The sequence below is a fragment of the Macrotis lagotis genome, chromosome 1 (genome assembly GCF_037893015.1).
Source record: "Macrotis lagotis isolate mMagLag1 chromosome 1, bilby.v1.9.chrom.fasta, whole genome shotgun sequence".
Taxonomy (NCBI): Eukaryota; Metazoa; Chordata; class Mammalia; order Peramelemorphia; family Peramelidae; genus Macrotis; species Macrotis lagotis.
Window position 1 is genome coordinate 695,173,598 of NC_133658.1, and position 26,083 is coordinate 695,199,680.

At 36.7% G+C, this 26,083-nt stretch overlaps 1 protein-coding gene across 2 annotated transcripts in view; it reads right to left on the reverse strand.

The window, feature by feature from the left end:
* Positions 1-6,223: 6,223 nt before the first annotated feature.
* CERS6 (ceramide synthase 6) overlaps positions 6,224-26,083 on the reverse strand; it is a 334,583-nt gene continuing 314,723 nt past the window's right edge. The window contains exons 9-11 of one of the 2 annotated variants that reach the window (XM_074215782.1): positions 16,082-16,238; positions 15,313-15,336; positions 6,224-12,581 (exon numbers count right to left, since the gene is read on the reverse strand). In XM_074215782.1, coding sequence (XP_074071883.1) covers positions 12,417-12,581; positions 15,313-15,336; positions 16,082-16,238 — 346 coding nt within the window. In that variant the 3' untranslated portion in view covers positions 6,224-12,416. The remainder of the gene's footprint in view (positions 12,582-15,312; positions 15,337-16,081; positions 16,239-26,083) is intronic. The other variant, XM_074215783.1, reaches the window with a different exon arrangement.

Genomic DNA, 26,083 nt, shown 5'->3' on the forward strand with positions numbered 1-26,083 from the left:
CATAAGACTTGGTATTTTCATAATTTGGGGTCCCCTTTCCTTAAGAGAGGAGGTCCTTCTTTGCAAAGATATATTAATAAAAGCCATTTTAATCACTCTGGACTATTTATAATGATGAGGCATTGATAAAATTTCCCATCAATAAATAATATATATATACAGAAGACAACTAACTAATCTTGAGGGACAGTGAGGTGATGGCAGTGGACAGAGACCTGGGCTTGGCTTCAGGAAGGTCTTTGTTCAAATCTGGTACTAATAAATTAAGTGACTTGCTCAAAGTGACATTATATTGTGAGTTCCTTGTGCACAAGGTCTGTCATTTTATCTCTTTTTGTATCCTCAGCACTTGCCTAACACAAAGTAGGACCTCATAAATATTTGTTGACTGACTGATTAATAAGAAAGAATGTGAAATCTGTCTAGAAAAAATGGATTCCAATCAGATAGAAAATGAAAGACATTGAAATCATTTCCTAAAATACTGATTCTCCCTTGCAACTTTGCCTTGACCTTTTTCTTGTAATGAGGGGAACAACCCCCAAATCCTTTTCCCTTGTAAATAAAAAAAGACTGGTTAAGCAAAACTGATTAGCAAAGGAACAATGTCTAACAGTACATGCAAGATTCAGCACCTATAATCCTTATCTCTGTAAAGATCTCTGATTTTTTAGAATGAAGATTGTTCATTGTAATTCATCTGAGTTCGACTGCCTTTTAGTGTTGTTTTCATATACATTACTGTATTGATTATGCACACTGTCCTATTAGCTCCACTTTCTTTGTACTGCATGAGATCTCAACAAATTTCCATGGGTTTTTCTCTGAATTCCTCATTTCTGTAATTTTTGATGGTGCAATGATTAGAATGAGGCATTGGTAGAAGCCAGTTTCTCCCTGAATGTCAGATTCATGCAGATTCCAATTCTCTCATTTCTGAGACTTGGAAGCAACCTCTTATTTTTTGTTGGTTTGAGCATATGGGAGACAAATTCTGCATGGTATCAACATTTCAGGTAAAAGATCCATTGAGAGTATTTACACAGCATGGCTCTGCTTACACCAGTCAGTCTTCAGAGGGAAGCAGTCTATCATTAATCTTATGGTGATTAATTTACACAGTCCCATTCCTGGTTTCTGCCATGATTATTAGGTCCTTCAGTTTCCATATTCCACCTGAGCTGGTCCATGCATTCATTCACTCTTTAATGTTGGTTTTATAAAATGTATCTCCATGCCCCAGGCATGGACACAGCCATCCCTGCAGTTCTAAATCACTAATGAGTGTTTTAAACCAGGAAAGAAGCTGCAAGCTCACAGACTATGGCTGTTAATAACCAGTCTTAAAAATGTCACAGCCAAAGTCATCTTTACATGGAGTTTATACTAATTGCATTGTGTTCAAAGAAATTATCCAGCAATAAGCTTTTTGTCTATTCACAGAAATTCTATCATTTTCAAACTGGAACCCAAATGGTGATTGTAAATTTATTTTATAAATGCAAAATAGATCTTGTTTCTGGGTCCTGTGTGTTTCACATCTAATGTATATGTCCAGGCTCCAAAGACATTCATTTCAAGGCTCCAGGTGTTGCTGGAGAGGAAAAATGGAAGTCAAATGGATTCATTTACATAAAATGAATTAACCCAAATCTCCTTTTCATAAATAAGTGCTCAAATATGAAGACTAATGGACAACTAATTAACAATGGATTCTTCATACAGCTGTGATCTATGGCTGTGTCTTTCCAAGGGAAATATAAGAACAAGGACATTTTACAAATGCAAATTAGTCCAAATTACATTATACCTTCATCTGATCACCTATATTAATATTCATGAACCCTTGCTTATAGAGTCCAGTCTTTAGCCTTTTGGATTCTAAGTATAACTGACAAAGTATCCGGATATAGCCAACAAACATCCAGTAGATATATTTGCTTTAAATTCCAGGATAAATGTGATCCTGCGGTGGTGTGTGTGTGTGTGTGTGTGTGTGTCTTTCTGTTTAAGTAAGTAAACACTGTGTAAGTAAGTAAACCCATGCCATGGGTTAGGTCATCTCTTAAGGTCCTTTTAAGCTTTTAAATTCAGTATTCTCCATTTTTGCAGAGAGGTTAGCTCAAAACTCCAGTTGTCTGACTCAATCAACAAGCAAATACCAAGCACCCAATTATGTATCAGAAACTGTGTTAGGCCCTGGAAATATAAAGAAAAAAGTGAAACAACTCTCTGCTTCAAGGAATTGAAAGTCCTTTCTTTCCTCAGGGGACTCTCTCTGCAGCAGGGCTCTTGTCTGCCAGGTTTATCTCTCTCTCTCTCTCTCTCTCTCTCTCTCTCTCTTTTTTTTTTTTTTTTTTTTTTGGAGTTCAGAGCCAGCTCTTTATTCTCTGGCCAGAAATTGTAGTCTTCAAAGCTGCTTCCTCACTCAAGTGACTGCTTCTCAATGTTGACCACGTCTGCTGGGATGGGGTTCTGATCCCTACAGGACAAAGTGTCTCCTTCTGAGTTAGTAATTGTTCTCCAAATGCAGGCTGAGGGAGAGAGACCTCCACTTTCCCCTTAAGGTTATTTCCTTACACACACACACACACACACACACACACACACACACACACAAACACACACCTTCTACATGCCTTTTCACCTTCACATCTGGACTGTCTGGCTTCCTACCCTCAGCCACCCTAGCTTCCTTTAAATCTCCAGCTAAGTGTCCACTTCTGTCTGAGGCTTTTCTTAAATTCCCCAGATGAAAGAGGCAGAGATGCACACAGAGAGGAACAGCAAGCCAGCCTGGTTTAAACAGAGAGTACTTGATCTGGAGTAAAGTGTAATAAATGAACCTCAAATGGTAGATTGTAAAGAGATTTAGATGCCAAATAAAAGTTTGTTTTTGATTCTAGAGACACAAGGAAACTACTGAAGTGTAGTGAGCAGGGGAATAACTTAGATCTATGTTTTAGGAATACTACTTTGGCAGTTGTTCTCTGCCTTTATAGGCCTGGCGATCTGGATCAGAATGACTGGAGATGACCCTGGATCAAGACACCCCAAGATGACCCAGGATGAGAGGCAATCAGGGTTAAGTGACTTACCCAAGGTCACACAGCTAGTAAGTGACAACTGTCTGAGGTCAGATTTGAATTTGACTCCAGTGCTGGTGCTCTATCCCACTGTGCCAACCAGCTTCCCCCTTGATAAAGGAATACAGAAGAATACAGAGAGGAGAGACTTGAAAAAGAGACCTTAATTAGAATACTATTGCACAAGTCCAAGGAAAAAAGGTATTATCTGCCTAAACTACTGTGATAGCCTTACTAGGTGAGAAGCACAAAGCTTTAACCAATGTGGAGGTTGAATGGACAAGACCCAACAAGACTTGGATTGGATGTGGATGGTGAGGAAGATTGAGGAGCCAAGAATATCTCTAAGGGGTACAAACCTCATTGACTTGAAAGATGGCATCCTTGATAGAAATAGGGGAACTCAGAAGAGGGATGAATACACCATTTTTCCTTCCTTGGACCTTTGTAGGTTCAGTTCAGATTTACAAATAAGGACATCTCTTCTATATCTAAAGTATTTATTACTCAGAGCTATCAGGGTATTCTATAAAATTCCTTTGCTGCTGATGACATGGTTGAATTGTTTTGACTTCTTAAAACAAAACAGAGACTTTCAGACTAAAGCTAATGGTTAACAGAAAAAAGGAAACTCATCAGAATAACTACCATATAAAACCTTGTATTATTCTGAGCTAGATTCAGGATGGTCTTGGGTAACTAAGTTCCAAAATCTGAAATAAATGGTTAAAAATATCAAGATATGTAGATACATAGACAGGTATGGATAGATAGATGAATGTAACTTGAGCTTCTCCCAGTTTACCTAGCATAAAACCCTAACATCTTGGGTAGCAGGGGATGACCTCCTTTGATTAGCTATCTGTGTCTTTAAAAACCAGTGAGATGAAGCCATACACTCTCTTTAACTTATAATTATTATTTAAATATAATTGGTTTCCTTAGTAATGTGATGTTTTATTAAAAGCATTTAAGAACATTATTATGAGAAGGGATCCACAGACTGCACTAGACTTCTAGCCAAAGGGGTCTGTGGCCCCAAAAGGTAACAAAACTCTCATTTAACATTTAAGGATTTAGTCTGTGTAGAGGAAGGACATTCAGAGCAGAGAAGGGATATTCAAACAGGAGAAAGCATTGATTCTGTTGAGCAAGACTGCTCAGTCTTGTTCATGCTGCTGATCTTGGGCTCAAAGCTTCAGAGATGGTGCTGTCCATAGCTGTTTTATATCCAGGTGATTTAGGAAGGTATCTATACTGGAGCCTTAGTCCCTTGAGTCAATTAACTCTCAAGGATGGTATCAGTACTTGCAAAGGAACAACTAGCCTAATTTTCCAGGAGGTGGGTGGGGAAAGAGGAGCCAAGTTAAGCTATTATTCCCACCACATCTCTACTAATAGACAAGGTTTCCAGTTCGTTCCTTTTTAACCCAATATAGGGAATGTACATTCTTCTTAGCAGGAACTATATTTGAGACACAGAGGAGGCATACTGTAGGATGGGGGATGGGGAGGATTGCTGCATAGATATGTGGGAAGGGAAAAAACAGGGATGAAACAGAATTGGGTGTGGATGGAGTGATAAGATGTGCTTGAGGCCAGAGGTGACAGACTCACAGAGGCCAGAATATAACAGTAGGGACAAACAGGAAAAGCCCAGTGACAGAAAGATAGATACAGAGAGAGATGGCAAGAGACTAACAATTGTCCTAAGTAACACACATCCTTGTGGTACAAGATAAAATGTGCCTTTTGGGTTTTGTTTCATGCTCCTGGATTTTTTGGTTGTGAAAAATGAGGATAGTTGAAGCTCTTTGGTTTTTCTCAGTATTTCATTTTTCAGAAATGAGTGTTTCAAAATGACTTCCACTTTGAGATTAATGTTTTGAATTTTAAAGAAATATTATATTGTGTCATAAGGAAATGTGAAAATACTTTTCCAAAGATGAGTGCATTGAAATGACTCTGAGAAAGTATATTGTAAACTAAATCACTCAGTGATTTAGCCAGATGGTATAGTGGATAGAGCACCAGCTCCAGAGTCAGGATATGAGTTTAGATCTGATCTCAGACATTTGACACTTACTAGCTGTGTGACCTTGGGCAAGTCACTTAACCCTAATTGCCTTGCATCCAGGGCCATCTCCAGTTATCCTGATTCATATCTGGACACTGGACCCAGATGGCTCTGGAGGAGAAAGTGAGGTTAGTCACTTAGCACAGAACCCCTTCACTGAAATCCAATTCACTCTCTTATGGCAGCATTTGCCTCATATCATGGTTTTCTTCAAGATAGAAGGACAAACAACATCAAATCTCTTAGGATCATAGATTATTGAACTTAACCTCCTCATTTTACAGATAGGAAAACTTAAGCCCATAAAGTCCAAGTCACTCAGTTGGTCTGTGTCAAGGAGTAGAATTCAAACTTGAGTATGGTGACTCCATTTAAAAAAACAAACTAATGTTTATTCTTATTTTTGTATAAATGATGTTTTTTATATATTACTAAAATATTCTTGTTTAAGTGTAAACATAATACCCCCCAAAATATAGACATGCATGAGCAATAGAGAAAAAAATTAAAATTAAAAAAATAATATTAATAGGTGAATATAATAGGTCAAGCCAGGTGGCGCAGTGGATGGAACACCGGCCCTGGAGCCAGGAACACCTGAGCCCAAATCTGGCCCCAGACACCCAACACTCAGCTATGTGACCCCTGGCAAGCCACCGCAACCCAATTGCCCTGCAAAAATAAAAACAAAAACCTAAAATAAAATAAAATAAAATAATAATAATGATAATGATAATAATAATAGTGGGACAGCCAGGTGGTGCAGTAAACAGAGCACTGGTCCTGGAGCCAGGAGCACCTGGGTCCAAATCTGGTCTCAGACACCCAACAATCACCCAGCTGTGTAGCCCCGGGCAAGCCACCCAGCCCCACTTGCCCTGCAACCCCCCATAATAATAATAATAATAATAATAATAATAATAATAATAATAATAATAACACTAATAAAAATGTGCATATTCATCATTTCTCATTCCCAGGAAGGTATGCAAAGACACTACAGAGGGTATTTCTACCTAATAGAGAAGGATAGTCACTCATACATTTTAATACTTATCTTTATTATGAAAGTGTTTTCAAAGTAAAATAATTCACAATAATGATTGGTTCCAGAAATTCAAGAATGAATAATTACATTTTCCATATTAAAAAAATCCTCAAAACACAAAGTAATTCCCAAAGTTCAGTTATGCACAATATCAATATAATAAAAGAATTCTAATAAGCTAATCACACTTCATTCTATTTCTGAGAGCTGCTCAAATACAGATTTGTCTGAATAACACAGGTGAAACAGTATCATCTGCTCCACTCCTCACTGAAGGTTAAAAGAACAATACTAAACCCCAAATGCACCTTGACAAAAAATGACTTTGGAGATAAATGCCTGTGCAAACAAGATTTAAAAATCTCCAGATACATCCATACTGTGTTCTTTGCAACTACAATCTGAATTTCCCAGTTTTCTAAAGTCAGTTCCATCAATCCCAGTTTCTAAAGCTTTTATGGCAACTCCAAAAAGAAAAGTTCTTTTTTGGTGAAACACTATTTCCTACTGAACACATAAACTACATAGACAGCCCCCGTTTTGTGATGTCAAGGCAATTGCAGTTTATAGTACTCTGGAAAGTAGGGGTTAGTCAAACCTTTTTCAAGGGAATGGACACTGAATGTGACAAAGCAGTTCACGCAAATGCAACACAGTTCAGACAAATTGAATCACACAAAGGGGGAAGTGTGACAAATGAGTATTTGAAAACCTATCAAAAAAATCAATGGTAGAAGAGGGATAATATCCTGTCTTTCTTTTATTGAAAGTAACAGGAGGCTGGAAGGAAGTAATCCTTTTTGAGATAAATAGTAGCATCCTCTGCCCCCCTACTTCCTGTACAATCTTAATAGTGTCTAATCTTGTTGAGCTAGAGACATCATGTGCTGATTATTTCTGGGATCTACTTACAGAATTTTTTCTTTCTTTTTATTCTAAGGGTGCTTATTTTTTCAGTACTTTTAATCTTGACTTTGGGGTTTAGCCTGAATCCAAACCGATAATATTTTGCCAACCCCTGCTTCCAAAATGCCCTGCAGATTATTGGGATTCTATAGAATTTTTTGAGAAATATTCTATATTTTCTATGAGGTTTGGAACAATTTTCTCTGTTAAAAAAATCAGAAGCAAATACTTCTTTTTTGTTGTTATTGTTGTTGTTTTTAGGTTTTTGCAAGGCAAATGGGTCTAAGTGGCTTGCCCAAGGCCACACAGCTAGGTAATTATTAAGTGTCTGAGACTGGATTTGAACCCAGGTACTCCTGACTCCAGGGCTGGTGCTTTATCCACTGTGCCACCTAGCCACCTTGAAGCAAATACTTCTAATATTGACTGAGGCAAATGTTGCTTAGCAGAAATAGTCTTAGAGACACAAAAAAAAAAAAAACTAGGTCCAAATTCCAGCTTTGCCTTTTATTTTTTATTTATTTTTGGAGGCAATCGAGGTTAGGTGACTTTCCCAGGGTCACATATCTAGTAAGAGTCTGAAGTCAGGTTCTCTTGACTCCAGGATTGGTGTTCTGTTCACTGCACCACCTAGCTGTCTGTCCCCTTTGCCTTTTAATTAATGGTTTTAAAAATAAGACCTTGTACAAGTTAGCTTGAGTCTCAATCTCCTCTTTAAAATGGGAATAATAATGCTTGTTTCTCAAACATCCCAGGTTTTCCTCAGGAAAGAGTCAATCTTACTTATGAGTAAGCATTATATTAAATCATTAAGCAAATATTTTCTGAATATTTCAAAGTGGGCATTGTATTGTGCTAGGTGTTGCCACCCATTATAGATGAAGGCAGAATTTGGCTTTAAATGTTATTCTTTGATATTTTCTTATTAAGAATTGGCAACAATGAAACAGTGCAGTATTTTTGGTATTCTGGGAATGGCACAATATCATTTTACTGACAGAGTCAAGCTGATTCTGGGGGTCACAAGCTCTTTATGGTCATTGTTTTTCTACATCTTTGATGATTCAGGTTATGAAAATCTGATCAGTTTTTTCTAGTATGTCACAGGGCCAGGTCAACCAGCAAAGTGATTTTATTTTTCTATTCAGATTTGATAGAATGTTGCTTAAATGTTGCTAAAGAATGTTACTAAATGTTGCTAAAGAACTAAAAGAACCCTTTCTGACCAAGTTGACAAGTATTTGATTTGATTTTTTTTTGCATGTTCCCTATCTGATATATCTGTGCCCAACAAATTACCTCCTTGATCTATAATCAGCATAGAGAAAAGAAACCTGGGGGCCACTGTAAACACAGGACTTGAGGAAAAGGAGTCAGGAACATTTTCAGGACCTTAAACTCTATTATGCACTGTGGAATTCAAGTATTTTTGTTTCTAAAGGATATCTTGAAGTCTCTTGTAATTATAACAATAAGTCATTTCTGTTTATATAACATTTTAAGGTTTACCAAATGTTTCACATACATTTTCTCATTTGAATATAATCATGATCCTGGGGCACATACTAAAAAAAGTTTAGTCTTTATAATTATTTAGTATTGATTTAATTTTTTAAGTAATGAAAATCTTATATAAGAAAGGGCATGAAGACTTAGGCTAATACTCTGGCAGATATTTTCTATCTCCGGTGACAGAAGTTTCTGAATAAAAACTACTGTTCCTGCAAGATAATGGCATGAGTGAATGATTTTTCAGTCCTTGACTTTTTTTATGAACAATTATATGGGATAGCCTTGGACCAACAGAAACAATAATGAAACAATTCACTTCAGACCAAGTAACACTGACATTGCCATGGAAAACTCAGACCCTCTTTATTATGGATTAGTGAATACAATGTATTAAAAAGTAAACTATCAAATACTTAGGGTTGTAATTTTGGCAAAATAATTGAATACTTTTTTATGTTCCTCTTCCATTTTTGACTGATAGAGATATGGCATTTTTCTTATCTCAATCAAATGCAATGGGGTGGGGGGGAACTGTCCACTTTCCCTACATATATTTATCTTCATTAAAAGGCTGATTCCTTATCTAAATGGGCCCCAGAGCAGTCTGTCTAGCTGTACTGTTGGGGTTGGATGTTAATGAAGTCATGGGGAGAGGTGTCTACAGTATATATATCTGCAAAAATTGAGTTTAAAAATAAATTCCAAACACTAAGAACTGTCCCTCCCACTCCCCCTCACTTCCATTAATAGACAAAGTCCTAATTCTATGATTGCAGCTAGAAAATATGAACCAGTTTATACACTGTAGTCAGAAAGACTCTGCTCTCCCTGCACGCCAGGTTGCAGTTTTCTATAATTTTTGGTTGGGTCAACAGTATGGTAGGATGGTGACAAATGAAGGAAGAGGTGAAAGAGATATATGGTGGAAGCTTACAAATGGACCTGACCAAGGCTAAGCTTTGTTGGTTTGGCTTTACCTAATTTTTGTATAAACATAAGCACAAAAATAACACAGGTCACACTTTTAAAAATATATCAATTATTCAATTTAACTCAAGGCTAAATTCTAATCATCTAATGCTTTTTTCCCTAACATATCAAGAAAGCCTATAACATTTTAGAATAAAAACTTTTTTTCTTTAAGTTTTTCTCTTTCCCCTTCCCACAAACATGGATGGCATGAATGCAAACTGAAGGACAAATGATGTCTACTCAGGCCTATGTTATGCTAAACTATCAATCTGTTTAAATTTGCAGTCTGTGTTTCCAAGACTATGGCATTGATAGATGTTACATCTTACCCTCACCTGGCCTTGAGGGGAGTTCAGAATAGAACACATATATGTTTGTATGTATATACATATATGCAAGTGTAATACATAATAAAAACATGTACATACATATACTGGTTTATCAAGATAGCCAATAAACTCAAAGTCATTAAATTAAAAGATCTCCCTTCCTAAGAGCACTGAATGAAATATGATCTACAGAGTTTTAGAAGAACTTGGTTAGATTAAAATTAACTGGTATGGAGCTATTTTGGGGGTCTTTCCTTATTTACAGCTAATTGACCTTTTGTGTAAAAATATGAACTCACAATCTAACCTGAACAACACTCAGAAATCATCTACTTAATCTTTAAGCAATTATTCTTCCACCAAGTATTCTAAAACTCATCATTTTGAAATTACTTTTCCAAACAAACAGGAGAGCACATGGCCTCTTGGAACTAATTCCCAGACAAATTTAGGATTTGATGTTTAATCTCTTTATTTCTTCTGGGAAATCAACAGGGCTCAGAATTGACCATATTAACTAAAGTATGGAATCACATTTCACTTTTTCCTCTCATTAAAAGATATAAGATGAACCTTTTCTTCTTTATTTTCTAACATGCTTGACACTATTTTTCAAACAGCTCACATTTTCAACATATTTCCAGATGATAAACAAGTGCTAATAATTCTTTTTGATTGCTAACATAAATGCACAAATACACATACACATACATCCTCCTTTTTGAAACTGAAATAATGGGGTTCTGTGAGGCATAGAATATTGCTTTCTCAACAACTCATATCTTTCCATAGCTCCTCAACCACTGGGATGGGCTAAACAAGAAACTGTTTTCTGGAGAAGTGGTAAGATTCAATAATTTAAATGTGTGATCTTCTACTTGAGACAATTCTTAGTCTTGTGACAAAGAGGAAAAGCTATTGCTCCTTCCTCCTTCCCCCCATATTAAAAAAAAATCTTTGGTTCATGTATACTTTTCTTCCTTTTTTCTTTTCCTTTTTTTTTTTTTGAGCACATATAACACTGTCAGAAAGAAGTTTAAGCAAGTCTGTTGCCCAGAAATCTTTCACTACTGATCCAACTGCTACTGGGGAAAGCAATTTTCTAAGAGGAAATGAATATTTCCAATGGGAATAGTGCACTTTGAAGACTTTGCTGGGAGCTTTAAGCAAGTCTACATAGAGGGTTCTGGAGTGTCAAGCTATCAGTAGTTTAGTTTGTGGAAGAGGCAAACTGTTCTGGTTTGGGGATGAGGAAGAAGGTCAAATATTCTTTTCTTTCTGATTTTATCAGGCATGATTATTACATATGCACGCACTCACATACAAACATACAAATACATGTCCAGGTCAAATACTATAGGAGTTTTATACACTGGAAGCGATAAAGTGCTCAACTCTTGGGAGAACTCTTCTAAGGCTCTAAAAATCAACTTTTGTGTTTGAGCAAGACTTTCAGCTCATTTTCTTCCATGACAAGGCAAACTATTACAGCAATTAGAGGGAGAGAAGCGAAGCCTGGCTGAAATCTTTCTGCGCATGCATGTGATAATGACTAATCTCTGAGCTGGTGGGCTCTTCTTTCATTCTTTCCAGCTCATAGCGACAAATTCTCAGTATTAAATATGAATTCTCCATTTACCACTATGGACTTGAACTAATGTTTCTCAGCTGAACCAGAAGCAATGCAAGATGCTCTATCCTGCCAGGGTTAAGCTTACAAGACAGAACTAATCTGCAACTAGGAATTTACCATAGCCATTGACATAAATATATCAGGGTATGCACACAAGTAATGGAGCCTATTCTAATGCAATTAACTACCAATTTAGTTTAAAACAATGCTAAAATAATACTCTATAACAACAACTGTTTAATTTGAACTGCTAATTGATCACATTAGAGAGACTACATACAAAACTAATTCAGCCTGTTTAAACTTTACATTGGGAGAACAGCCACTGTGAATTATCAGCAATGTCAAAACCAGCACTATAACAAAAAAGGCAAACACAACTGAAGCTAAGTTGTAATCTGCAAAGCCGCCTTTAGCTTACTATAAATGACAGTTCAAGCTGACAAATACTTATAGTGGACTAAGTTGTAGCAACAAGAGAGGATAGAAGAGATTGGAGCATCTCTTTCTCCTATAAAGAATTTGCAGAGTAAAAGGAGTCAGGCAGTTCCCTTTTGTCCACAGATTTACAAACAAAAACAAAAAAAATAAATAATACTCAAAGACATTACATATGAAAATACTGTTCTCATCTGGGCCAATAACATTTACATACAGCATGCCTACATATAGAGAATGGAAAGTCTTCTTCATTCACAGATAGGAAATATGGCAGTGCACTATCAGAATGCTTTGATAATCCTAATTTTTGTTTCTGATGCTGAGATACAGGAAAGGAACCACATTCGCAACTTAGTTAAATACTTCCAGTAGCAAAGAGTTCACTTTGTTCAGGTCTTGTGGTTTAGAGTGGTTAGTGTTCCTCTGCACACGGACCACCTGAGAGGTACCCATTTGTACCACTGGTGCCACTGGTCCCATTGGTGTTGGTGGTGGGGTTGTGTTGGTTCTTTGCAGGAAGCATTGAATCTTCCTCATCTGAGCTGGATTCAATATCACTTCGGTCGTCCTTGGATACCTGTAGACCGATACCAGAACACAATGAGCTCATAGGAAATCACTTCTATTAGGGGCTTGACCAGAAGCACATGCAGTCATACAATATTGAAATAGATACAAACATTGTGAAATAGCTCTATCTGACTAAATGATTCCTAAAAGGCTAAGAATCATCCATTTTTTTCATGTTGGGAGAAGACAAAGAAATATAGTGGATAGTACACTGGAACTGAAGTTGGAAGACAAATTCAAATCCTGACTCAAATGTTTATTAGTTTTGTGATCCTGGACAAGTCACTTAACTTCTTGGGGTCTCAATTTTTTCATCTATAAAATGAGAGAGTTGGGTTAGTTGGGGCATGGAGGGAACTTTATTCTGCTAAGGGCTCAAACCTAAATTTTAGCCTGCTCTCTTTGGTCAAACTTTTAATTAATTCATCCATTAAAAGCTTCTAGATTTATTGCATTTTAAGAGCTGGCAGTGGTTGCCTTGGCACTATCAGACCACATGATTTTACAGGTTGGAGATTCCCTGCACCTGTAGACTCTAAGGTCTTTTCTTTTTAAATCTATTATCTGATGATGAAAATGCAGAACTGTGTGGAAAAATTTGCTGCAGGACTGCAAGAGAATTATAGAAATCTGCTGTTAAAATACTGGGACTTAGGTTTAGATGTCTCACTCAGCTATTTAAAATATGATTCATCAATAGTGTTACCAAACGAAAACTGCCAGTGAGAGACAAACAGATTTTAAAAGGGAGATTCTAAAAAGAAAACAGGATAAGACTGATTGATATCCAGGCAATATTTGACTGGACTGGCTCATGTTGTTTACTAAAGTCTAGGACATTCAAACTGATGCATTCCATTATGACTGCTTTAAAAAAATTTTTGGATTTGATTTTTATAATTCTAGAAATAGAAGCTACAGAAGCAGTCCAGAGAGAAATACTGAAATATGCCAAATTTTTGATAATTTTTTTCACTTAGATCTTGTTTAATAAAATCAATAATCACTCTAATATACATAGAAATTAATGGTCAAAAAGGTAGATAGTACTTCTAGGTTAAACAAGTTAAGGAAAAAATGTCTTAATTTTTAAAACAGAAATCTTGATTCCAAGAACATTGGAATCTGAAACTTTAGGAATCATGAATTATAACAAGACAAGAGTAGATCTAGGAAAAATATAGACATATTCCATGGAATCCAATTTTTTTACAAGAAGCATTTTTAAAAGTTATTTAAGTCTGGGGGGGGGGTAGAATTCTAAAAGGTTTTTTCAGTTTGAATCCCTTCCTTGTATACTCTCCTTTTCCTAAGTTCTTGTTAACCTTACAAGATTGTGTAACTCTTTTTTAGTAGAGTGAAAAAAGTAGTAGTCTGCTGCCTTAAAACCTTCCTCCTAGCTTGGTAAATGCAAATCTGTCTAACCTTGTTCATCGCTTCTAATATTGTCTATTTAAAACTGAAGCTTACCCATTAATAATAGCTACACTATAACCTCTCTATGACACTATTTTATATAAAGTTATCCATCATGGTCCCCCAACCTGGCAAAGTTTACCTAAAAGATGTCATTAGTTTATTTTACCTGTGAGGTAAAATATGGCATAGGTCCCAACTATTATTAAAATTAAGGTATAGGATATGTTTTGTTTCATTTATCTTGAATGCCACTACAAATAATGAGTGCAGGTTTGAGAAGTTTAGGCTAAATTATATTTTTAAAAAAATCTATTCAAATGCTACCTTTCAAGAAAAAGTAATATTGGACACCAGAATCACTCCTACTTTACCTCTGGGAAACACAAATCTGTAAGCCATGCTTGGAACAGCAACAAAGATGCTCTCAAGCATGATATCTGTAGTGAAACTACATCATCTCTTCAAAAATGGAAAGAAAAAAAATAGAGATGACAAGCCTGATACAATAGCAAGTAATAAGGATTAAAGTAATCTAATTGGTGTTGTCCTAACACTTTTAGTTCACACAACTGTCTGAGCTATTATCTTTTCTCTCTTAAATGAGGACTTTAAACAAAAAATAAACCCATTTTTGATAAAGGGATTTAAAACTTCCAACCCTTAGCTTTAATGCATACATGTAACATTTACATAGGAGCTGGTCATCTGTTTTCCCAGAAAACTTAGATGGCTAATTTTAATCTTCCTGGAGGAAAATTTCAATACTACTTTATCCTTAGATAATAATCTTGAAAATGATGGAAAAAGTGTCACATTGGATGGCAGGCAGAGAATCCACAGATCAGTCACTGGATCTCAGAAATCCTATCTCCCAATCTTGTGCTTGGTGCTGTCATTCTTCCTTGAAGAACAAGTCATAATTTAAAGCCTAACATTTTCTACACTATCCTTGTTTGTTTGCCCAAAGGTTTAATGTAGATGAAACACATTCTTCTCCATCTTATGGTCTCACCCATATTTTAAGGATTAAAACCCATAGTGGAAAGTCAGAAGGAAGAGCAAGCAACACAGGAACTGATCTGAATTAATGATGACATATTTATCCAAGGAATGAAAAACTTAATTCTTTAGTAGGTGAGATCTCAGTCAGTGGTGTGTAGGGGCATTAAGTGGATGTTATTCATGAGCAAGTCTGAGTTGGAGCATTCAGTTAATTCAATCATGTCAGAAATATATGCAAGGAGAATTTTTCTTTAATGTCCCCTCTAATAGGTTATGGTTATCCATTACAAGTACAGATGGAGGTCTAAGAAACTTACATGCAAAGGATTCCATTTCCCAGCCTTCCAGGTTGGCAGGAGGAAGAGAACAGACAAGTAAAAATAGAGTCACAGAGGATGTATTATCAAATACAAATAGATGACTATGGATCAGAATCAGAGAAGAACAGGGAAATCAATCTCATGAATCTACTATGAATAATAGAGATTCAGTTTGTTTTTACTGAAATTCAGTTGGAAGATAATGCTTTCCTAGCATCATTTTTAAAAAAAGAAGTATTCAAATGGAGAAACAACATTAAGCTAATACTCTTCTCATAAACAGAAAAATATAAATATATTCCCTTCTCAATGAAAGAGAAAAGGCACATAAACAACATACTATCATTAAAAAACTAAAACTAGGGCAGCTAGGTGGCACAGCGGATAGAACACTGGCCCTTGAGTCAGGAGGACCTGAGTTCAAATTTGACCTCAGACACTTAATAATTGCCTAGCTGTGTGACCTTGGGCAAGTCACTTAACTCCATTACCTTAAATAAATTTGAAAAATTAAAAAAAACTAAAACTATAAAATGTAGGACATTTACATGTGATCATCAGTGAAGCAATGTTAATGCTTTCCATCACAGGTGAACACTAAATAAAACAGTATGAAAATACAGCCTTAAACTGACTAAATTTTATGTTAAGAACAACTATTCTGATAAAATACAAAATAATAAAAAAGGTTACTATAGGATTGGAAGGAAAAAAAATCAATGTTGTTTTCTCCAGAAAAGCTTGAACAGGGTTGATGTTGTCTTACCTTGCCCTTGGAAATAGCTTTGCAAGCTATCTTTATAATCAAGTAAGACCAGAAGCAGTTCAGGACTTGAAGTAGCAACAGCAACAAGTTGAAAACCCACCAGGATGGATAGGGTCCAACAATTTCCCAGCTTTCAAACAATGTTGTGTTCAGTACCCTAGTGAAAGGAAAAAACAAATACTCATCAAACATTGTCCAGGTAACTTTGATAGATAGCAGTCTGCATACAGCAAATATTCTCCAATCTTTTCACCCTAGAGCACTGAATCTTCAGGTGTGGCCCATAGATCACTGGAAGACTATTAGAGGTCCCTTCAGGTAGCCAAAATTCTAACTACTTAAAAGTATCAATGTTCACAACACAATTCAGTTATATTATTGCTTATTAGTATTTCATCAAGAGCAAAATGTACAGTGGGAGTTCAAGTCAGTTGACAGACCTGGGTTCAAATTCTGATGCATCCTAACCATGTGATCAGGGGCAAGTCACTTTTATTAGTGGCTAGGACAATTATCTCAGATTAGAAATTATAGACAAAGTATTGATCTGTATTATTGAAGGGAGCTCACCAATGAAATCATACCAAGATAATCTCAATGATAATTTCATAAAATACAGCATTATTCTTCTCATTACTGCTAATGACTATTTTATGTGATTTCAAGATTTAAAGGCAGTATAGTGTTTTAGAAGGAATACTTGGCTAGAGTCAGGGGAATTGGATTCTGGGCCTAATTCGTGATACTAACTAGTAATCCCCCTGACCTGAGTTTCAGTTTCTTCAAATATGAATTGATGGAGTTGGACTAAATGATCTCAATCCTAGATCTCAGTTAAGACCTCAGAGGACAATGAATCAAGTCTTCTTCTGTTACTGATGAAGAAACATGAGACTCAGGGAGGTTAGATGATGTGTCTAATGGGGCTTGGATAATGTCAGAGGCAGAATTTGAACCCAGGGCCTGGTCTCAGTGTCAATGTTCTTTTCTAAGGTCATTTCCAATTATAGGATTCTGTAGTTCTTGCTAGGTGGATTGCATGGCCTAAGGATTTCTTGCCTTATTAAAAGTGCTCTTTAGTGTAAGGAAAAAAATTTGAGAACTCCTGTGCTAATTTAGGAGGGCAAAACAATCTGAATGAGGAGGCTCAAATTGAACTCTTTTTTTCCCTGAAGGTGTGGAAAAGGGAGAGAAGGATAAAGAAGAGTAAGAAGAGCTGAAAAAGTTTTTTCCTTTATTTTCTTCAATTTCAGTAATTAGCTAACTCATCTTATTTAGGATGCTTGTTTAGGTTATTTTTTTATAAAAGTTTTTTTTGATCCTTTTTTCTGGAGATGAGTCCTGCTGGGCTGTTTCTAAAGATGTGCAAATGGGCCAGTAACTAAAGGCTACTCCTGCCCAGTCTTGCTGTCACACAGAAGAAATGATCATGTCATCAATTATTCTTCCTTTGGATAGAAACAATGGCTCACCAGGCTTGTATGGTAAGGATTGTGGGGCATGATGAGTGCCCCAATAATCTCCTACTCATTGAGTTCTGCCTCAAAGCTCCCTGTATATTTTGAATTTCAGAGGGAATTTGCATTTTTTTCCATCTGACAAAAAATAAGTTTCTGCAGAAACAGGAGTTCTGGTTGGACAATGCTATTCATCAAAAAGAGGTTTCATTAGACAACAGTACAAGCACGTGTCACATGGATGATAGAGGTACTAGATTTGCCCTGCTCCACTAATGCTTTCACACTAATGCAGAGTTAGAGCATCTGCCAAGTCAGGGGTGACAAGGGGCTCATACTAAATTCTGAAATGCTGCATCAGAATTCAATAGCTCTTCTATAGCAGGCTGTAGCACCTGGCATGCTGTTCAAAGGTAATGGGATTTCTTTGAAAATTGACTTGGCTGCCTCTTAATACACTTGGGAACATAACAGAACACCTAAGGATGTATCTTAGTGAGAGACTAGGCATAAAAAATAACCACAAAATATTGGGAATTTGGATTGAGAGAAATATCATAGTCCTATCTGGTTTCATAAAAAACAATTACTCTAGAAATGAGGGAAGAAAGAGAAACCAGAGTGGAGATCACTAAAGAGTATATACCCTTTTTTGCCACTATAATGGTCATTTAAAATAGATGACAAATGAATCTTTTTTGCTTCTTTTCTAGTGGATTGAAAAAGCATTGACTGGGGCAGCTAGGTGGTACAGTGGATAGAGCATCCACCCTGTAGTCAGGAGTACCTACATTCAAATCTGGCTTCAGACACTTAATAATTGTCTAGCTGTGTGACCTTGGGCAAATCACTTAACCCCATTTCCCTACCCCCCCAAAAAAACAAACAAACAAAAAATAGAAAAGGCACTGACTAATTTCTGGAAAAATTAAACAATAAATATTTATTAAGGACCCACTACATACCACCTGCAACATTGTATCAAAGTACTTCAGACCTTTTCTTGAGATGATATTTTTGTCCTCCATTCTCAAAGAAGATCATAACATCAGGGAAGTGATGCCATGACAAGCACATGAATTGGATTTGAGTGAGGGGATGCTGTGCAAAAGTCAGCAGTCTCACTTGCTTCTCCAGAGCCATCTGGACCCAGTGGCCAGATATGAGTCAGGATGACTGGAAGATTGGCCCTGGATACAAGGCAATTAGACTTAAATGACTTGCCCAAGGTCACACAGCTAATAAGTGACAAGTGTCTGTGCCTGGATTTGACCTCCTGTTCTCCTGACTCCAAGGCCAGTGCTCTATCCACTGTACCACCTAGATGCTCCCCTTTTCTTGTGGCTGTCAAACAAATAAAATCTAAGCAATAACTTACCTAGAGACATGATTACCTTATCTGAAAATTTATTTTCAATGCACATTGGAAAGAAAATTAAAACCAACAAGGCATTTATTTCTTGGGCACTTATTATATAGCAGACATCATGCTTGGTACTAGAGATAAAATGCAATAAATGAAGACTTCCTGATTTCAAGCAACATTTATTGCTACACATAAAATAAACACAGGCATATAAAATACAAACTAAAACAAAGCAGTTAAATACTAGGTGGTCTGAAGGGGTGGGTATTAGAATTTGAGGGGAATCAGAAAAGGCTTCAAATAGAAAGGAGTGCTTGAACTACATCTTAAAGGAAGTGAGGTATTTTAGGAGGCAAAGAGAGTGAATTCCAGGTGTGTGGGAAAGTCAAGTCAACTAGTATGTCTTAGCTCCTACTATGTTCCAGGTAGTATTCTTAGCAGAGTAGATACAAAGTTTTTTTAAAAAAATTCTTGTTCTCCAGGTTCTCAAAAATCTAATGGGAAAGTAGATCTGCAAAAGCTATGTACAACAAGATATAAACAGAAAATATTGGAGGCACCCTCAGAAGGAAGGCACTAGGTTTAAGAGGACTTAGTTGAGACTTGAAAGGATGCCAGGAAGCTAGGAGACATCAATGAACATGAGGAGAATTCCAGGTTTGGGAAACAGTCATTAAAATGCTCAGAGATGGAGTCTTTTTTGAGAAAGTCAGTGACCCTGGATCTCAGGGCACATGGAAGGGAGTCAAGTGTAAGAAGGCTAAATAGATACAAATGGACCAGGTACAGATGAGCCCTCTTCTATACTATTTCATGGCTTCCATGAATTCAATTACCTCTTTTCTGCCAATGAGGTTAAGTGGCTTGTCCAAGGCCACGCAGTTAGGTAATTATTAAGTGTCTGAGACTGGATTTGATCTCAGGTATTCCTGGACTCCAGGGCTGGTGCTCTATCCACTGTGCCACCTAACCGCCCCCAAATGTACTTATGTAGTCCTAATCTTTCTGCTGACCTCCCGTCTCCAATTGGATATCCTATAGACATCTTAAATTCAACATATTTAAAACTGAAGTCATTATGCTTCCCCTGAATCTTTCTCTCTTCCTAAATTCCCCACTACTGTTGAGGGTACCACTATCCCCCCCTAGTCCCCTAGCCTCACAACCAAATTGTCATTTTCAACTCATTATTCTTCAAATCTATTCTGTTTACAAGGACTGTTGATTTTAGTTTTGTAATATTTTTTCATAATATATTCCCTTCTCTCCTTCTATCACTGCCACCAAGCTGGTAAAGCACTATTTCACCTGTATTATTACAATAGTGTTCCACTTGATCTTTCTGCCATAAATCTTTGCCTACCTCAGTTCATCCTTCATCCAGCTACTAAGATGATCATCTTCCTAAAGTGGAGGTCTGATCTTATCACCTCCCTTCTCAAACTCTAAGAACTAAAGTAAAATGTTCTGTTTCAAGTTCAGTCTTTCACAATCTGCCCCCATCTCACCTTTTCCTGAGTCCATGGCTGGTGCTTTATCCACTGCGCCACCTAGCCACCCCTTATATCTTGTAGTTTTTTTTTTTTGGCAATTATTGGGGTTAAGTGGCTTGCCCAAGGCCACACAGCTAGGTAATTATTAAGTGTCTGAGGCCGGATTTGAACTCAGGTATTCCTGACTCCAGGGCTGGTGCTCTATCCACTGTGCAACCTAGCCGCCCCTTCACCTTTTCATTTTTTTTATATCTAATACAAGTTTCCCTTACCTTATCGACTCTGAGATCCAATAAAACTGATCCTGCCATTTCTCACACTTCCTGATGGTCAGCATATTCCCTTACAGATCCCCATGTCTGGAATGTTCTTCCTCATGACTTTTTTTCAAGTATCAGCTAAAATCTCACTTTTTTCTCTTTTTTTAAAAATGTTATTTTATATTATTTTTTCCAATTACATGCAAAGATAGTTTTCAACATTCATCTTTTTGTAAGATTTTGAGTTCCACATTTTTCTATGTTCATCCCTTCCTTCATCTCTTCCAATGACAGAGAATATTCTATTATAGGTTATCCATGTACAATCATATTTAACATATTTCTATATTAGTCATTTTGTGAAAGAAGAATCAGAACTAAAGGAAAAAAAGCCATGAGAAAGAAAAAACATAAAACAAGTTTTAAAAAGTGAAATTAGTGTGCTTTAGTATGTATTTAGACTCCATAATTCTTTCTTTGGATGTGAATGGCATTTTCCATTACAGGTCTTCTAGAATTGTCCTTGATCACTGAACAGCTGAGAAGAGGTTAAGTCTGTCATAGTTGAACATGACACAATGTTGCTATTAATGTGTACAATGTTTTCCTGGTCCTGCTACTTCACTCAGTATGAGTTTATGCAAGTCTTTTCAGACTTTTCTTAAGTCTATTCACTCATGATTTCTTACAGAACAATGGTACTCCATCACATTCATATACTACAATAAAATTCCACTTTCTACAACAAGCTTTTCCTGCTTCTTTCTTAAATCTAGTTCCTTCCCTTGGTTGGTTATCTCTAATTTATTCTGTATCTTGTTTGTAACTAGTTGTTTCCATGTTGTCTACCTATAAGACTCTGGACTCCTTTAGAGCTAAGATTGGTTTCTGATTTTCTTTGTATCTTCAGAGTTTTAGCACAGTATTTGACCTATAGCAGATATTTAATCAATATTTATTGACTGAAAGATCTTTAGAATATATTAAATTGGGGGAAAGGAGATATGAAATGGTTAGATCTGGCATATATAGATGGGAGTGGGAAGATACTTAATGTAGGGAAACAAACCTACAGTGTAGGGGGATGAACTGCAGTGAACCTGGTGCCAGGAGCTTTACAATTGCTCCTGTTATCGCATCATGCTTACTGCAGTATCAGAAAGAGAAGGGATCATTTTTTTTTTTTGGTTTATGCAAGGCAATGGGGTTAAGTGACTTGCCCAAGGTAATTATTAAGTATCTGAGGTCCTCCTGACTCGAGGGCCAGTGCTCTATCCACTCCACCACCTAGCTGCCCCTGAGAAGGGCTCATTTTTGAGAGATATTATGAAGACGGAAGGGACAGCTAGGTAGCTCAGTGGATAGAGAACTGGTTCTAGTGTCAGAAAGACTTGACTTCCAGATTCACATTTGGTCTTAGAAACTTACTAATTATATGACTCTGGGCAAATCACTTATTCTTCTTTGCCTCAGTTTCTTCATCTGTCAAATGAGTTGGAGAAGGAAATTGTAAACCACTCCAGTGTCTGCCAACAAAGCCCCAAAATGTAGTCACAAAAAGTTGGACATAAGTGAACAACAACAACAAAGACAGAATCAACAGGACTTAGACTGAGGTGTGGGGGAGACTGGTATCAACAAAGGCTGTAATTCTGGGAGAGTAGGAGGAGGGTTGAGGGTAGGGGGAAGTTGGGAGGAAAGAAGAGTTCAGTTTTAGACATGTTGAGTTTAAGATGTCTATAGGAGAGCCAAGTTGTGATGTGTAATAGTTGTAGATGAAAGACAAGGTCAGGAGAGAGGGGCTGGATAAATAGAACTGAAACTCATTTACAGGGAGATAATTAAATCCATGGGACAGTTAGTACAAAGACATGGAGAATGTCAGACATCACAATACAAACATTGACCAAATGATAATATCCACCAATACCTGAAAGAAGAGGTGGAGAGGTATGTGGAACTAGAGAACACCATTATATAGTAAATTATCATTTTCTCCTTTTAATTAGCAGCACCTAACCACTAGATGGGATGCCTGGCATACTGAAAATAGAAGATTTCAATATGTCTACCTTCTGCACCATGCCATTGGTGTGGGTCTCAGCCTGACTCAGTATTGCACAGTAATGTGTATTGGGCCTTGTCTTCTGAGACTAAGGCACTGGATTTGACAAGTCTTATGTAACCATTCCTACACCCTTTCCTTACCCCCCCACCTACTGGAAGTTTCATCCAATATGCATGGTTATAATTAAAAGTAGTAGGAGCTGTAAACATATATCAAAAAGAAGAAAATTTTAATTATAATTCATTTTGTAGTATAAAGAATCTCTGGGAATCATAAATCACTAGATTCTAATAAGTGCACCTGGGAGAGTAATTTTAATAGGCTTTTACAAAATGTAAAGACTCTACTTGGACTCTATCTTATAATTTCTATGGTTCTTTCTTACTTTTTAATGATCCCTTGTGCTAAATTGGATTATCTCATAAATATTATACAAGGCAAGGTAGAAAATGGATATAGCTACAAAGGAGAGTGAGGTTTATGACCTGTTTTATAAGCAACAGAATAGAGAAGACAGATGAGCCTTACTTTAATAAGCCCCTTATGGATTTGAGGAGATATGGGGTTTGAGAATCTCCTATGTGAATTACAGTTTCTTATGTTCTATCTATATTCTGTGGTCTACTTTAAATTTCAATGTAAAAGGATTTCTGTAGTCACCACAGTCAGCTAAGCTCTAACTATAGTTCTCCACATCAGATACATCACATTGGTCTTTTTGGATCACATTTCTCATAATAAGTGCTTATATATCTTACATATTTCCCAAATTTAATAGCTGGTCTCATAGCATAATGACTCTGAAACATTAAGGATGACAAAGAAAACAAGAAATGTGTGGGTTTTAAAGAAATTCTTGAAGCAATCTCATTGTACAAATGAGTCATGTGGTTAGATACTGAAGATAAAGAAGGTTATCTATCACCTGATAAGAACCTGTAAAAGTTTAGTTTTTTGATTTAACTGCATAAAACAATGCTAATGGTTACTAGCTTATCAGATATCAAAAAAAAGAAAAGTAATATTCTTTTCCCAATAACCATATAAAATTAATGATTTCACCCTGAGATCTACCTGATAGAAGTAGCCTTGTTTGGACTTGGCGGGGGGTAGTGCCAAGGTCACTCAGGGCTCAGAGTCATGTATAAAATCATCAATTTCTGCTTTGAGATGAGTAAAAAAAAATAAATAAAGGCCTTCCATGAGGAATATGAGTCAACATTGTTGGAGATTTGCCTTAAGACAAGGGTATTCTCTATAAGCCAACTCAGAACTTTGGCTCAATAAGAGAGCTAAATGAAGCATTCCAATGTGCCATTTTCTAACTTAGCACACTCATGTTAGGTACATTGCCACTCCAGCAAAACACTGACTTTTCTTAAAGATAATCAGCAACCAACAAACATGCCTTTCTCAGCCCAAAGGAGGCTTAAGATATAAATGCATTTCAAATTTGCTTCACATAACAGCAGCTGTATCAAAATGCTGGCATTCCAAATCTGCACATAGGAGGAAAAAAAAGGGAGGGAGAAGGCTCCTGAAACACTGTACTAGAGTTTCTAGGGTTGCCAATGACAGTAAGTAGCCTGGGCCTGAAGTAATGTCTACTTGACAGTTTCCACCTGTTTCATGCTATTGAGGTTTTATATATATGTTTAGATTTGCCTCTTTCTAAAACATTTGTTTCAAAGACACAACTCAGAATTCTTCTGATTTTGGAGTTTGTCAGCATGTTCCCTCTTATTCTGATAGTTTAAACCAGGGTTTATTAAATTGGGATCTCTAAACTTTAGTACAATTTTTATGATTATATTTCAATAAAATTACTTTGTAATCTCAGTATTTTAAGGTATTAAAAAAACAATATTTTCAGAAACAATCCATTGGTTTCAGACTCTGAAAAGGGTCCATGAAAAATGGTTAGGAACACCTGGTTTATAGGAGAGCACTCAAGGCAATCATCAAAGAAAATTCCAAAGGACCTATGATGAAAAATACCATATACCTTCAGAAACCAGAAGAGATCAGAAACTCTGATTTCAGATTGAAGCACACTTTTTTCAACTTTATTTTTTCTTGCCTTTTTTTTGCAACACAACTAATATGGAAATATATTTTATATGTCTTCACATTTGTAATTGATATATAGCTTGCCTTCTCAATGATAAAGGAGAGGGCTGGAAGGAGGGAGAGAATTTGAATATAAAAATTAAAAAAAAGAATTTAAACTAAATAAATAATTTTAAAACACCTAGTTTCAAGTGATAACTACTGTATCAGGTGCAAAACAGTGTGCATGTCCATGTCTGATTATCTCATATATCTTAGCTGTAATCTCATCCATGAAAAGAGATTGTAATAGTAAAAGGTGAGAAATTTTCTAATTCAGACTAAGAAAGATTAAATGAATTGCCCAGGATCACACAGCTAGTAAGGGTCTAAGGCAGTACTTGAACAAAAGTCTTCCTGATTCTAAGCCTAGCACTGTGCCACCTCGCTGCCCATATCAAGGTCTCCCTGCTAAGTGGAGTCCCATGTTTACTGCCCAAACTAATTTCCTAGGTTACTAGCCTCTTACCTTACCCTTACTTTGACACATACCTTCAAGTCTGGGATTTATGTGTTCCTGGTCCCTTCTTACCTTCTTGGTTTTGGCTCCACTCCCTTGCTCTGACTCAAGATACTTATAAGGATCCTAACTGTAGATAGTCCTGGCTGCATTATAGATTCTGGGCCCCGGCTCTGCTTCCTGGACCCTCTAAGTCTCCACTTCCTCCCTCTCTCCATAGACTTCTGTAGCCCAGATCATGGTCCAGGCACAGACAATGAAAAGTTGACTATTCATATGACAGAACAGATACAGAAGAAGGATTCTCTTTGGTACCATATCTCCTGGGAAAACGCAAGAACTTGGCTATTTATCTGCCTCTTGGGAGTACATATGCTTAATCTTTGACTACTTTCTGCTGTAGTAGGTAGGTACCATTTATATTTCTCCACTAGAAGCTTAAATGGCATGTTCTATGTGGGTAAGGTTCTCATTAAGCACAAACTCAGACTGAAGGAGTTTGTCTTGATGGTGGCTAAATGGTCATTCTATTGATTTCAGCAGACAGGAGTGATGTAATCTTACATTTGATAGATAAAAGTCTCTGTCTTTGCTCCTGGAGATGGAACTAAGGGCATGCTACCATCTTCGTGCCTATACACCATTATTTATGTTTCAAAATGAAAGTATACTGTGAGAAAGGAATGGGAAAAAAGCATCAGCAAAACACATCACTGATTAGCCTACTGAAAACTTACAAGGGTTTGAATCCTTCATGAAACCACAGCAATCTAAAACTCTCTTGTCTCT